The sequence below is a fragment of the Phyllostomus discolor genome, chromosome 8 (genome assembly GCF_004126475.2).
Source record: "Phyllostomus discolor isolate MPI-MPIP mPhyDis1 chromosome 8, mPhyDis1.pri.v3, whole genome shotgun sequence".
Lineage (NCBI taxonomy): Eukaryota > Metazoa > Chordata > Mammalia > Chiroptera > Phyllostomidae > Phyllostomus > Phyllostomus discolor.
This window is the reverse complement of record NC_040910.2, coordinates 70,194,459-70,210,266: the sequence shown is the minus strand read 5'-3', so window position 1 is coordinate 70,210,266 and position 15,808 is coordinate 70,194,459. Positions and strand designations below refer to the sequence as shown.

The window sequence follows — 15,808 nt, the reverse complement described above, 5'->3', positions numbered from 1 at the left end:
CCCGATCCCCCGAGCCCCCTCCCTTCCCCTCCCTTCTGGTGACCACTGTTTGTATTTTGGATTATCCATATAAGTGAAATCATATGGTACTTGTCTTTCTCTGTTTGACTTATTTCACTTAGCATAATATCCTCTAAGTCCATCCATGTTGTTCTAAATCTCAAGAGTTCATTTTTTTTTATGGCTGAGTAATAGTTCATTGCAAAGATCATTCATTTTTTATTAATTTAACAAACTTTTATTCTGCATTTTTTAAAACATAGGTTAATGTTTTATGTCAATTAAAATGGTAGAAATTAAGTAGTTTACATTGCCTTTTATTCTTTGTCAGTGACCTTCCATAAAACAGTTACCACACAGAACACAAGAGAACTCATCTAGAATTCTATTCTTACTAAGAAAATATCTTTCACGATCATTGAGCCTCATGAATGTTTCATAGATTACAGAAAGAAATATAAGTAAGTTTTATTGTTGGGGTGTTTTACCATATTGGATATTTGTTCTCATGAATGCCTCTAACACTTGAAACTCTCTCTCTCTCTCTCTCTCTCTCACACACACACACACACACACACACACACACAAGATGTTGTTGAGAACTGAAGAACAGTGTAAGAATTCTCCAAATGGTATTTTTTTAAAACCGAATTTATTGGAGTGACATTGGATGACAAAATTATATAGATTTCAGGCATATAATCCTCCAGTGCATCATCTGTACCCTGTACTGTGTATTCACCCCAAGTCAAGTCTCCTTTCATCAGCAAACATCATTCTTGCTGGTGAAATGTTGAAAGCTTTCCCTCTGAGATCAGAAATAGTAGAAAGATGACTCCAATCAGTCCTTCTATTCAGCATGCATTTATTTACTGAGGGTCCTGAACAGTGCAATAAAGCAAGTTCAAGTGTGAATGGAAAACAGGGCTTTGTAGCAAGTCTGACAAGGGCAGGCACCATGCAACCACACAGAATGGTCTGATGGTAAATTTCCTACCTGGGTGGGTCATGGGGCAGTCATGTTCTGGGCCTATAGATGCCTTAACAAAACGTCAATCTTTGCCTTAAGGGAGCCCTGTCCATTGTTTTTGTGCATCTAAGAGAACATACCCTTGGAATGTCAGTAACTATCTTTTCCAGACATGTCAGAGGCAAAACCACCCTCCTTCACAGGATGACCCCAAAATTCACTGTCTTGTTGTCCCATACCACCTGTTTACTGGAAAAGTTCAATGTTACCTATCCTGTACCCACTGATGTAAAACAAGTATGTATCTCTCCATTTTGCTTTTTATCCAATCCTGGAGACATCTCTCTCTGGTTTTCTCCCACCTCTTTACTACTAATGGATTGCATGTGACCTCCTTTGATTCCAAATGTATAAAAAGGCTTCTCTCGGTTAGGGGCCATCCTGCTCCTAAGGCAGGAAGATGGTGGCTGCAAAGAAAATGAAAAAGTCACTGGAATCTATCGACTCTAGGCTCCAACTTGTTATGAAAAGTGGAAAGTACATGGTGGGGTACAAGCAGACTGTGATGATCAGACAAGGCAAAGAGAAACTGGTCGTGCTCGCCAACAATGTCCAGCCTTGAAGAACTCTGAACTAGAGCACTACACCATGTTGGCGAAGACTGCTGCCCATCACTAAAGTGGCGATGATACTGAATTGGGCACAGCGTGTAGAAAATACTACCAAGTACGCACACTAGCTATCATTGATCCACGTGATTCAGGCATCAGAAGCAGGTCAGAACAGACTGGTGAAACTAAATCATGCAAAATTTTTCTTTAATAAAACTGGCCACAGCCTGACTTAAAAGAGGAAGGAAGGAAGGAAGGAAGGAAGGAAGGAAGGAAGGAAGGAAGGAAGGAAGGAAGGAAGGAGAAAGAAAAGGGAGGGAAGGGAGGGAAGGGAGGGAAGGGAGGGAAGGGGGGAAGGGAGGAAGGAAGGAAGGAAGGAAGGAAGGAAGGAAGGAAGGAAGGAAGGAAGGAAGGAAGGAAACTGCAAAATTGCCATTCTCCAGGGCATTTTCTCAATCTTTTGGGATTTTGCTCTGGGTCAGTCCTCAAATTTTTTGGCTCAAACTCTTATAAATTTATCTATAGATCTGGATTTACTTTCATCTACAAAAGAAATATACAGCAACTGTATTTGTACATAATGATAACAATTAAAAGGAACATTTAGAACACCATTTTTAAATAGCACTGTCTACTGGTCCAAACACAAGCATGCAGACCCAGGAAACAGAAGAGGGAGTCAACAAATTTATGAACACCTGGTTTATAACAAAGGTGACATGTCAGAGCGTGGAGACTGGAGTTTCACTAAATAGCACTGGGTCAACTGGAGAGCCATTTGGAAAAGAACATTAATCTTTCACTGTACACAAATTCAATTGCAAAGGGGCTGAGAATGACCTAAAATATATATCATCAAATTCTCCTCTCCTCTGGCTTCAAACTGAGTTTGCCCAGCTGAGACGTTAGCAGGAGACTTAGGGTGAGAGGAGACAGGACATTTATGCCCCAGGATCTTCCCTGCCAGCTGTCATGAGCTGTGGAAACAATTCCTACCAGGAAGCCCTTTCCACACAGCTACCCTCTTCTGGTTGAGGCAACAGCTCTTTGCTATTGCTCCTTTAAGATCAAGTTGTATCAAGGGCTCTCAGCCACCACTAGAACTGGATACTGTACAACTAGCATTTGTTTTCTAAATTCTACCCACATGTTTGTAAATTGTCCCCTTATGAAACTCTCAGAATATCTACTTTGATGGCCTTCTGTTTCCGGTTAGAGTCTGACTAAATCAGATGTTATCTAAAAAAGCTCAAAGTATGAGTTAAAAATATGCATATTCTGACATCCAGGAATCCCACTCCTAGTTCTATACCTTCCAGGAAGGCATGCTTATATGCACTAGGCACGTGTCCAACGCTGTTCACTAAACCAATCAATGTTCGTAATGTTCCAGCTTCTAAACTGCGAAAAACAAATGTCCAAAAACATTTGGATTTTTAAAAATGGGTTAAAAAAATCTTATAATGGGCCCTGGCTGGTGTGGCTCAGGGATTGAGTGCTGGCCTAAGAGGCGGAGGGTCACTGGTTTGATTCACAGTCCGGGCACATGCCTGGGTTGCAGGCTGGGTCCCCAGTGGGGAACTCATGAGAGGCAACCACACACTGATGCTTCTCTCCCTCTCTTTAACAAAACAACAATAACAAAAAGTATAATGGAATATTATATTCAAATAAAAATGAACAAAAAACTCAAAGTTTTTTTTTATTTCAGGGCTCTTTTTACACTCTTAGAAAAAGATTCCAAAGACATTTTGTTTTGTGTAACTGAGTTTTTAAAATGTATACATATTCATTTTAAATAACAGTGAATACAGGTTAATGTAAGTAACATTTATTGTTTGTTTAAAAATTATGTTTTCTAAAACAAAAGTAAGAAGAGTGGCACTGTTTTATGTTTTTGCAAATCTTTTATTGTCTGGCTTAACAGAAAACAGCACAATTTTCATACCTTTTTGCACATTCAGTCTGTTGTGGTGTTTTGTTTTGGCTGAAGCACATGAAGAAAGTCGGCCTTACACAGGTATACAGTTGGAAAGGAAGAAATGGTTAAACAGTCTTTTCAACTAATGGTGGATATTCTTCTTTGATACTACACCAAAACTCAACAACTGACCATTTCTTAATGATAAGAGGTAGTGTAGCTTCTGAAAACCTTTTGATGAACTTTTCATGCTGTGTTCATCGAAATCCACCATCTTTATCTTGCATGTTGAACAGAATCTTTTACCCACGCATGATTTTGGAACATCTCCACACATTACTTGGAAAACAGATTCACTGAAGTATGAAAGTCTTCCAAATGATGACACTGCACTTATAATTGCATTCATCTATCTCATCAAAAAGGCTTTTAAGTAACAATATTAAGATCACAGTAGTAGACACAAGTCTCTCCAAATTTTAACTTTCACATGAAAACTCAAATTTTATCCTTGGCAACAAATACAATCAGTTGTTTTCTTTAAAGTGACAGGCTTGTTTTGTTTATATTCAAGAAAATGTCTGCCAAATACTGCAATGGAAGGAGCCACAGTTTGCCCACTAGTCATTCTATAAAATAACAATGGCATTCTGTTTAAAAAGTAGCAAATTATCTTGCAACTTAAATAATTACATGCTTTTCCTCAGGGCACCCCTCATAGTTCAACACGCAGCAGAGTCCTTAATGCATACTTACCATTTCATCACATGGGTACTCAAGGGTTAAGAGTTAATGGAACCAATCATTTCTCTGCTTTATCAAAGACATTCTTAGCCCTGGCTGGCGTAGCTCAGTGGATTGAGCATGGGCTGGGAACCAAAGTGTCCCAGGTTCGATTCCCAGTCAGGGCACATGCCTGGGTTGTAGGCCATGACCCCCAGCAACCGCACATTGATGTTTCTCTCTCTCTCTCTCTATCTCCCTCTCTTCCCTCTCTAAAAAATAAATAAATAAAATCTTAAAAAAAAAAAGACATTCTTTTTTAAATTTTTTATTGTTATTTTGAAAGTACGTTTATGAAAGCTGGGGATAGTGAAACAAGGAAAAGCTCAGGACAGGAGAAGCAATGAGACTCTCGGCGGGGCTGCTGTCAGCTCATCAGAAACTCAGAGAGAGAGGCCTCAGAGACAGGCTCAGGGGGTCAACCGGGAGGAGCTGCCAGAGCCCACTGCTCCCCTGGTTGCAAGTCTCGTGGGGGCCCTTTGAGTTTAGGAGATGCTCGCCTGCAGGGGAAGATACATAGGTATGGGCATGCTCCAGGGAGGAGTGTTATCGAAGACATTCTTGAGTGAAACTGAATTAAAATGATCACTAGGTCACCATACCTAGTGGGGTCACTGCCTTTCATGATAATGTGTCAACAGTTTCCTGACCACTGCCTTGTCACTGTTGATATCATTACCAATGACAACAGTGAAAAGGGCAAGTAACATCTTTGCACAATCATGGAAATAGTTTTGATCTCGCAGATCCCCCGAAAGAATCTTGGGGAAAAACCTAGGAGTGCACAGACCACGCTTCGAGAACTACTAAATTGTAACAACACAAAGCAATATGGATGGATCTTTAAAATGTAATGCCAAGCAAACAAAAAATAGACACAAAGGGCTACATAACATTCATTCATGTAAAAATTTCATAAATAGGCAAAACTCAACTGTATTGTTTAGGAATGCATGCTTAGTTAATAAAACACACTGGAAGATTTTAAGATACTTCTCAGCAACTGATAGACCAAGCAGATAAAACTTAGTAAGACTACAGAAGATTTAAACAATTAAAAATCTTAGTCTAAGGACCATAAACTCCACATGTAATAATAACAGAATATGCCTTCTTTACCAACACATATTGAATGGTCATAAAAACTGACGATATACTGTTGTCAGTTGTAATTAATTTTGACTGCAATGCAGTTAATTTAAAAGTAACAAAAAGATAATTTGAAAAACCAACATTTGGAACTTTTAAAAGAATGCTTTTAAATGATTCATGGGTTAAAGAAGAAATCATAATAGAAATTAGAAACTATTTAGAACTAAATAATACAAATACTACAGATCAAAACATGTGTGGTAATCTAAATCAGTATCAGAGGAGATATTCACAACTCTTAAATTATTTTATTAGAAAAAATGAATATTGGATGAGAAGATAAGATGTATGTTGGGGAGAATAAAAGAAAACATAAGGAAACTAAACCTGTGAATAACCAACTTATTTAAATGAATATATATTGTATCTTATCTATAGAAATATGTATGTCCAAAAAGGTCCAATGCAAGTTATTAGAGTGTTTTTATCTTGGCACCTCAATTGATCAATTCAACTGACTGGTTAATTCCAAAGCTCTACACATACGCATCACAACGCCAGCAATCACGGCTGCCCACAGCCCCATTCTCTTAATATAGGATTTCTCTAGAGTCGGGTGCTCCAACTTGAACCTTTGGTTGAAACCCTTTCTCCATTCCATTAATTGCAGACATAATCCTCACAAACCTCCCTTCTGCTTTGACCCTAGTACTTCGAGAAAAACTCTCATTTTCCTTCTTTAAAGATCAAGGGGTCCGTGCTTTTGAAAGGAAACCCAGAAATTCACTCAGGTTGTACCTGAGTTAAGTTGGAAAAACTCAAACTTAGTAAGAGGTACTTGCAAAGAAAGCTGTAGAAGAATCATGAAGTCTGACTACAAATAAAATGTCTTTTCCCTCACCCCTTGTCTTTCAGCCACAATCTCCTTCCCCTTTCCATTTCTCCCTCTTTCTCCTGGTTGCAGGAACCTACCAGGGCCAAGGTGGGGAATCGAAGTGAAGACTGGCCGAAAGGGAGCCTGGCTCCTCTCCACATTCCAGTCCTCTGTGGCTTTTTGGTTGTGCCGTCACACTTCCAGCCTTGCACAGGTCACTGCACCACTTGTCATCCAAAACTGACCCACAGCTTAAATCTTTGCTGTCAACATTATGATCTGACCACACTCTTAATTTTCCAGTTTTCTCCCTCTTTCACTCCCACTACCTTTGCTCCAGACCCTTTGCCTTGTTTGACGAGAGGAGAGAAAGGAACTGCTAGCTGTGGTGACACAACAGTGAACGGGTTCCCCGCCTTCACAGACCTGGGGCAAGCCTACAAATCTGGCAAAACCACACAGCCAGGCAAAAACGTGGTCCCTGTGCACATGCCATTCAGTCTCAGCTGGATTTCAATGCTACTCCCCAACTGTTTTCTTATCTTTGGCTTCTCTTCTTTTCCAAACCTTTCCCATTCCCCTCAAGCCACCTTCCCAAACCTGGTGCCTCTTGCTCTCTTACTTTACATCCTGCCTTGTGGCAGGAGAGAGAGAGAGAGACAGACAGACAGACAGACCCCATTGGGCTTGCTTGAAACTTCTTTGGCAAAGGTCATGAATGAACTATTCATTTCTCAGATTTTCCCATGGCTAGCTCCCTCCTATCTGTCATATTCTAGGTCAAATGCTACCTTCTCAAAGAGCCTTCACTGACCTGCTGTGGAAAGTCGGTCTCCTATTCACTCTGTCGAGTTTCATTTCTGTATAGAATGTATCAGGAAGGTCCTGTCCACAACACTCTCCCCAGCAGAAGGTGCTCAGTAAGTAGTCACTAAATAAACTAATTCCTACGGTAAAGCTAGTTCTGACCTGTTGAAGTTTTGAGTTACCCATGAGCTTCACTATCATGACCCTTGCACAAAATTCTTTTCCCAATTCAGAACACTACAATGTCAATGTTTCTCTCTACTTTTCTTCATTCTAAGTTCTAGCTATTCCACCTTCTTTACACCTTTGCCAACTGCATCTACTATCCCTTTAAACCTGTTTGTCACTCTTGATTTTTTCAGTACCTGGCCTGTATTTTTCCTCTCTACCTTATCCCTTATTATTTTCAATAACTTTTATATGGTCAGTGCTACTGTGAGTGACTGCCACATACGCACAGTGGACTGCTAACCACAGGACAACCCCAGCCTCAATCTTACCCTGAACTGTTTCCTCTTAAAAACCTCAGCCTCATCTTTCCCATTTCCTGTACCCAGTGAACATGTTCTTCCTCTTCGCTGAACGTCTAAGCTTGCAGCCCTTCTACTTCCCACTCCTGGATACACACTGGATTTCCTACCAATTTGCTGCCTGCATCCTACTGTCAATGCAACTCTTAGTCCCCCAGGAAACTCCCTGGTCTTTCTGCCACATGCTGCCCCCATCTTATTATGCTCCAGAGCAATACCACAGAAGTCTTCACATACCATTCAGTCTATTTAATTGCAGACTAGATTATTTAAAATTATGTGTTAAAATTTAAAGCACAGCAAGATTTGGGGTGAGCAAGACTATCTTTAATAGAAATGTTAAATAGAGAGTGTGAGTAGTCCACATTCTCATTTGATTATGACCGTAGGTGTAAATTACATTAATTCCCAGCCACCACACTTCACATGTTTATTTAGAGAGCATACTTACATAGATAAGTCCTGAATAGTAACGATCCTTCAGATTATGTAAAACAGAAGCTTCGTTCAAGCACGTCAATTCTGCCATATCCTCCACCTTGGAAAACTTAGGTGGGTTCATCTTCTGAATGTCGTCTTTGTTGACCATTGCTTTCTTTCCATTCTCTGCCAACTCCACCATAACTTCATCTCCCCGTTCTTCTTTGATACTAGCTGCTTCAAAGCCATGGCGTTCCGATGGAATCCACACTAGCTTTTTAGCAGTCCAATCAGCCTGTGTGGCAGGGTTGTAGATGACAGCCCTGTCCACAAAGAGATACCTCTCTGGATCCTCAAGTCCACTTCTCTGTGCCATTGTAAACACAAGGATCCAAGAGCAATCGCCTCTATGAAAAGAGGAGAAGGATAAAGTTAGATACTTAAAAATATAAAATGATCCACAAATTTCCCTCTCCTAAAAAACTGAAAACAAAACCTTTGGTAAACAGAAAGCATACACTTTGAGTTAAGAAGCTGGGGTATTCCTCTTTATAGCCATACTGACCGAGTTTCCAAGGTAAATTTCAGGGGTGACCACAAATTATGACTCTGGTCGTCTGAAGACCACTCAAGACATGCCCTCAGTTACTGAGGACTGAAAAACAAGCAGAAGGAAAAAGTAAAGTTCCAGTTTGACCTTTTTTCCTCTTCATCTCCTCTTTCACCCTCACCACAAATCAAACAGAGAGTTAAGAAGGGAAAGGAGAATGAAGAAAAAGAAAACGATTCATAATGAAAAGCCTATGGAGTGGTACCAGAATTAGTTTGACCACCAGGATATAGCTATAGAGCACATGAGGAAGGCCAGAAGAGTAAAGCAGAGAGGCTCAAACAGGCCTACCATTCTACCCTCAGACAACACACTCAAAGTTCTGCCTTACAAATACCCCTAGCAGGCCCCGTATAGCTTACCTATGGCCAACGTGGTCTTAACATGATCAAATAAAGCCACGGAGGACAGGCGTAACCTGGCTTCACACAACAGCCTCTCAAGTATGTGATGGTAGCTATTCAGGTCTCCACTCCCCTTCCTGCAGCTGCTCCTACTCCCTCTGTCTCTTCAGCATTCCATCATTCATCAAGATTCATTCCACTACCCTGAGCTCTTGTCTCTAAACAGACTCCATGTGCTTATGCCCCTTTGGAGCATGGGACCCAGAAGTAAACATAATACTCCAGATATAGTCTCACCACTACAGAAAAAAAGGAACCGTTAACAAGCATAGGGCCACACTAGGGAAAGCAGTTTCTGTGACTTCTACAATTAATGTATCTCAAGACCTAATTGGTATATTTAGCATTCATTCACTGTTGGCTCACAATGAACTGTCAGCCAAACCTCCATATGTGCTGTTCTAAGTCACCTCCCGGCCTCTTATACTTACGCAATTGGCTTTTTGGATCAAATGACAAGGGTTACATTACTCACTCACCTTTCTTATGTGACTAATTGTTCCTAGTTGACAACATCATTTTGGAATCCAATACCATCATTAAACACTTTTGTTATTACTCCAATTTACAAACTTCATAAGCATGGATTCCATCTATGACTTCATCCAAATCAATGCAAGACACCAACTGAGTATCTGCTCTTGCTCTATCAAATCCTCCCAACTTCTCCCACCCCCAAATGATGGGGATTCTTTGTACACAAGATAGAAGGCTAAGAGGTTTACCATAAAGTAGTCCAAAGTTAAGAGGTTCTTAACCTTGAGTCCATATATAAATTTCAAGCTGAAATGGTATACAAATGTTGTACACTTACTGTATACGTGTGAGTGCTTTTCTAAAAGGAGAGACTCGTGACTTTCTTCAGATTCTTAAAGGGATCTATTTGTGTCCAAAAGATTAATCATCACTGATAGTGGGTACAGATTCTATCCCTTTCCCTCTAGTAAGAATTTACCAGAATGCAATAACTAAGAGTCTTCAGAAATTATTTGTTACACTATAATGCATCATGAACACCCATGCTCCAGAGCAGCAGATTTTCAACCAGTGTGCCCCAAGCATTTTTAAAACATGCAATATGTGACTACTTAGTCAGGGGCACTGGCCTTTTGTCCCTCACACAACAGTCAACACAACAACAGCCATTCAGTGTGAATGAATCAAGATCATACCTATTGTTTTTTGTTAGATTGACAAAAAATAAATTTCTGGTGTGCTGCATAATTTTAGGAATTAGTTTATGTGTGCCATGAGATGAAAAAGGTTGAAAACCGCTGCTCTAGAGTGCGATTCTCAAACTCTGGCATGTATACCAGTCAGCAGCACCTACAAAGTTCATTAAAACGCAGATTGCCAGGCCCCATCCCCAGAATTTCTGGTTTAGGTAAATCTGGGGTGGAGGACTGTAATTTGCATTTCTAACAAATTCCCAGATGATGCTGATACTGCTGGTCTGGGGAGCACACTGAGAATTACTGCTCCATAGTTCTCTGGCTGCCCTGGTGAGCCACTGTTATTAACAGGTATTTGAGGTAGGAAAAAAAAGGTTGAAAACCAATGTTCCAGGCTAATTCATACCAAGATTTAAAGACTGTGCTAATGTTTTAAGGATAATGGAATTGGATAACACAAAAATCACAAAATGAAATGACAAAAAATCCCAAAACACGTAATATTAAGACTTCTACAAATAAAACTGCTAACATGCTTTTCAACCAAACTGGCATTTGCTTTCTTATAGGAAATATTCATGGACACATGTACAATCTGTCTGAAGAATGGTTTCAAAAGCCCAGTATCTCTAGGGACTACTCTGTAAGATTATTAACAAGTTTTCTGTCTTTTACATTAAACACTGCTAAGAAGGAGGCATGCCTTTGAAGTGGGACTTATCCTAGATGAATTTGGAGACATTCAGACACACACCCTGCCTAAAGGATAGTCTATCAAAAGTGAAAATATCCAACTATAATGAAACACAATAACAAGTTAGTCTTATTATTCTTGTCAGGTATTAACTGTATATCCCATATAACACTTAGGAAACTAACTGTCCTGCTGCCAGCAGGCCCACACACAGCTCTTAAATTTTACATTGGGTATGCTTAAATTTAGCAGGTGCCTATACATTAGAATAACTTAGATTATTTCTAGAGCAGGTCTTTTTTTAAAAAGTAAGTTATGAATTTAAAATTGATTAAATCAGTACTATTTGGTGGGGAAATGCTTATAATTTAAGAAAAATCTAATAGATCACAAAAGTGTAATTACAAAATGTTCCTGGTTTTGTAGGTGGAGAATATATATATATATATACTTTTTTTAAAGGAGGAGCAACTTATTCATGGGTCCTCACTGGGTAGTGGGATTGACTACATATCTTTACTTTTCCAGAGTTTCCTACAATGAACTAAACACTGTGAGGACATTTTCTTGTCCCTTGCTATATGGTAAACACTTGGTCTACTCCCTAGTCCAATGAGGGGACCTAGACACACTGACCAAACATTACATAAGCAGTCCTTACCCTCTCACAGTAGGCTTCTCCTCTACAACCAAAACCCTACCATGCCTTCAAATCCTGACCCAAATGACATCCTTTCAGAAATTCTTTTCAGGTCAATCTGGCAATTTAATCCTCATCCTTCTAATATTCTGTGCTGCCCCTTCTGGCATTTTTCTTGCTCTCCCTTGCATGTCCCAGAGGGCTTAGCAGGTAGTAGGCATTCAAACTGTTGTTTAATTTACAGTGTTCACGAAGCCACTGAAGATTTTTTTGGTTCATTTTTACTCTTCACTTGTGATTGGCAAATATGTTGTATTTTTTTCATTCTGTTGTATATTTGGAACCCAATCTTGATAAAACTGGTATTTAACAGTGAACCACTCCCAAATGCTTTGCCTTGCAGAAAGGATAACACCACAATTTTTTAAATAGCAAATACTGTTATTATATATCACCAATTATGGCCAGACACTATTTATTCTAAGCAGTTTATATATATCAACTGAATCCTCACAGTAGCCCTATCAGGTAGGTACTATGTGTATCTTCCTTTTACTGATGAGGAACCTGAAGTACAGAGAAAGCCAAAAACCAGCCCAAGATCACAGAACTAACAAGTAGCAGAGCTGGGACTAAACCCTGAGTTCAGCTCCTGGGTTCATTCTCCAACAATGGAAGATGAGAGGGAGGAAATTTTCAAGGGCACTATATAGTATCTCTCTACTAAATAAAAACCCTATCAATTATGGCTTCAAGAGCAGAGGCTCAGCCAATCGACATACCTGCAGAATGTGGAAAATGCTCTATATTTTATAGAAAGAAAAAACCCTTATACTTGGGAGGGGGTGAGAATAAATAGGAACCTCCTTGCAGGAGACATAAAGATAATGCAACGGTTCTTGGCATTATTTGAAATAACTGCCTAATTAGAGTTAAATCATTTATCTGTGTAGTCCAAACCCCACGCCCTTCATTGGTTTTAGGTGCACACGCTCCTGACTCCCTCCCACTCCCAAAGAATTGCTGCACAGAAAATCTCTCAACTGCCTCCCAGTACCTACTATCAGTATGGATCCTAGAAAACAATTCAATTTTATGAATATCTTGTACAAAAAGTCAAACAAAGATGATGGATAAATATTCCATGATACAGAATCCCTGTAAGACAGATAAACTAAAACAGAATTGTTCCAATTGTGTAACACTACTGTTGAAGTCACCTGCACTAGAGACTGTTAATTTATCAATATTCTGCTTAATCAAATGAGCACAAATACAAACCAAATGCAAAAGGATGCTATGGTTATTCGTGGCATGCACCATCTCTCGGTTAATATTTGTGTCACATATTTCTGAAATGTGAACTCAACACCAGGAATTTTTATTCATATATGATGTGAAAGTACATAAACCGCAGCAGCATATAGTTTTTCACCATACAACATGTCCTTCAGAATTTCCTCCATCTCACCTTCCGTGCAGTCTGTCTTCATTGTAATTATTTCCCCAAGGAGCCCAAATAAAAAGCCAGGCTCTCGGGTCACATCCCTTTGCTGCAAAAGCTCCTGCTATATCGCACAATTACACCATATGCTTTCTCCAGATAAGCACGGGAAAGAACTGAATTTAAGATGCAGAAGTAAGGAGATGCATAAAATGGCCACTTTTCCAGAATCTGAGGCAGACAGGGCATACGTAATTACCAAAAGCATGGGGCTAAAAGAATAATTAATAAGGACAGACTGATTAAGGAAATAAAACAATAGACAGATTAAAGTTTTCCAGACTGAGATACTATCAAGAACAATCAAGCCTGACTCCAGAATCCTCAGTTTCAATGTTAAAAAACAAAATCTCGGCAAAGCCAAAGTATTATATTTAGTATTATATTATTCAGCGAAAACAACAGTCTTTGTTTCATTTGCAGTCTGGATCTACCCCGCCTGCTCTCCCCTACCCTACCCCACCCCACCCCACCCCCTTCTACCAACCGCAGTGATCTTGAAGGGAGCTGCAGAGGCCCTAAGAAACAGATAACGGTCATAGGCAGAGGCCACATTACCCAAACCTCCCTAGTTAAGCTCAAACCCACCGAGTCGCCAACCTCCTTCCTAAGGCCCTAGTTCCCAGGAAGGCCAGGCTGGGGGCCTCCCCGGTCCCTGGGCCCCATCCGCCCACCACAGGCCCACAAAGCCCTGCAGAGTCTAGGACTCCGCGGCTTCAACTTCCCTCCGACCCCAATCCAGTTTGATTTTATGGGATCCGGTTGTGACCCCAGATGCAGAAGGCCAGGAAGACTCCGCGGCGAGCCATTCCCAGATCACTTACACAATAAAGGGATCCCGAAGCAAGGGCTGACCCTCCCCCGCCCGCCGCCCTGCTGCAGCGCGCCCCCGCCACATTTCCCGCCTCGCCCCCCAAACCGCCGGGGCCTTGCTCGGCGTCCACCCCGGCCCCCGCAGGCTACGGGGCGCATTATAGGACGCCCGCTCCTGCCCTCCTTTCCGGGAACCTGCTGAGCTCGACCGTCCCTACGCCGGCGGCCGGCTCCTCGGACCCTCACCCGCCGCGCGCTTTCCCAGAGGTGCAGAGCCTCTGTCCTCTGGTTCCTCCAGCCCACAGGTCTCGGGCGCTCTGCCCGCCTTCCGAGCCCTCGGCGAACCCCTTAGCGTACTCGAAGTGCCCGATCCGGCCTAACCCCCAAGAACCCACCAGGAGCGCTTCATGTCCAGCGTCTCCCCACCCCCAACCAGGATCGCGCTTTACAGCCAGCCCAGGACTCCCTCCCCTCCTGGGGGGCAGACACAGACTCGCAGGACACCCTGGGACCAGGAACCAGGCCCCCAAACCCCGGGGCACTCGGACTCCACACATCGAGTACCAGCTCCCTACATCCCCACCCCCAGATCCCCAGCCCTAGCTCCCCAAAGGTCTTCCCGTACACCCAGGCCCTGATCCTTGCAGGGGTCTCTCTCTCAAGGGCCTCATTCCCGGCCCTTCCCGGAGTCTCTCCACCTATTGGGGTTCCGTCGCCCCACTTCCCTGGTCCCTTCCTGGATGAATCTACGACCCCCGCAGCACAAATCCTCTGCCTAGAGCCCCTCTAGCTTCCCCCCGGCTCCCAGTTCAGCTCCGTTCCGGCCGTCCAGAGCCAATGGGTCCCCCAACCCAGGATCCTTCCCTCGCCGACAAACTGTCCCTCGGCCCTCAGCCGCTGCTCTCGGACCGGGACAGCCGCACCTCTCACCTTCAGCCGAAGATGGTGGCGCCGGCGCACGTTCCGAGCCGCGACCACAGATACGGCGCCTCAGTCCCAAACCCACCGCTGCCTCCGCCGGGCTCCTTTAGCACTGCTGCTCGGAACTGCCCCACCCACCCCCAGCCTCATTGGGCCAGCTCCACGCCCGTCACCGCCGCCCCCAGACCCACTGGTCCGTTTGCGCGCCCATCTCCAAGGGAAGACGTTAGCAACCCGAACGAAGCTACCTTCCCGAGGTCCGCGCCCTCCACCCACCTGAAATTATGCTCATTGGCTCCCGCTCCCAACCCCGGCCACCGAAGCCCCAACCTCATAGGCTATTCCGCACGCCCGTCACAGATTCCGGGAGGTGCGGCCGGAGCAGTCCCGGGTGATTGGCTGGCTTGAGCAGAGATGGACAGCTGAGGCTGGCCGAACGCCCGACGATCCCGCGGGGCAGCGGGTGCGGACTCTGCTGGGGCTGCGGCAGTGCGGACAGTGGGGCAGGTGTGCCGCGGCAGGAGCACGAAGCTCGGCCTGACGCGCCGCGGGTCGGCGTCGGGCTGCCGCAGCAGACCACTTGAGCGCCTTGCTCTCCTCTGTGCTTGCTGCAGCCGGCGAGTCCCGTAGCAGGACCAGCTTCCACCGCGGAGTCGCGGCCCCTAGCGCTGCTGGCAGGGGCGGGGCAGGAGCGCGGTCCAGAGGCCTTACGTCACCCCCGGGGTTGCGGAGGGGGCGGGTGGGGACCGCGGCTCAGCGGCTCACCTGCAGTGGGGGAGGGGAGACAGGGCTCGGGGTACAGCTCTGCCCATGCGCACGGGCTCCGCCGGGGCCCCGACTGTGTTCCAGGCTCCAGCCACTGTCTCCACTCTGGGATCCCGCGCCCAGGTCTGCTGAGCTCTAGACCCGGGACAGCTTCCTCCGCTGCCGCAGTTCTAGTGTTTTCGAGGGGAGGGGACTTCCTACTCAGCCACCAGGCTGGGCTTAGATTCCAGAAGAATGTGAAACCAACCCACCTTAAAGAGAAGCTGTGGGAGAAGGA

At 43.5% G+C, this 15,808-nt stretch overlaps 1 protein-coding gene and 1 pseudogene across 1 annotated transcript in view; one reads left to right on the top strand and one right to left on the bottom strand.

The window, feature by feature from the left end:
* MYH10 (myosin heavy chain 10) overlaps positions 1-15,193 on the bottom strand; it is a 146,299-nt gene extending 131,106 nt beyond the window's left edge. The window contains 2 exon segments of the mRNA XM_036033012.1: positions 8,040-8,415; positions 15,043-15,193. Coding sequence (XP_035888905.1) covers positions 8,040-8,415; positions 15,043-15,101 — 435 coding nt within the window. The 5' untranslated portion in view covers positions 15,102-15,193.
* Positions 593-1,829, top strand: LOC118502092 (annotated as a pseudogene).
* Positions 15,194-15,808: the final 615 nt, after the last annotated feature.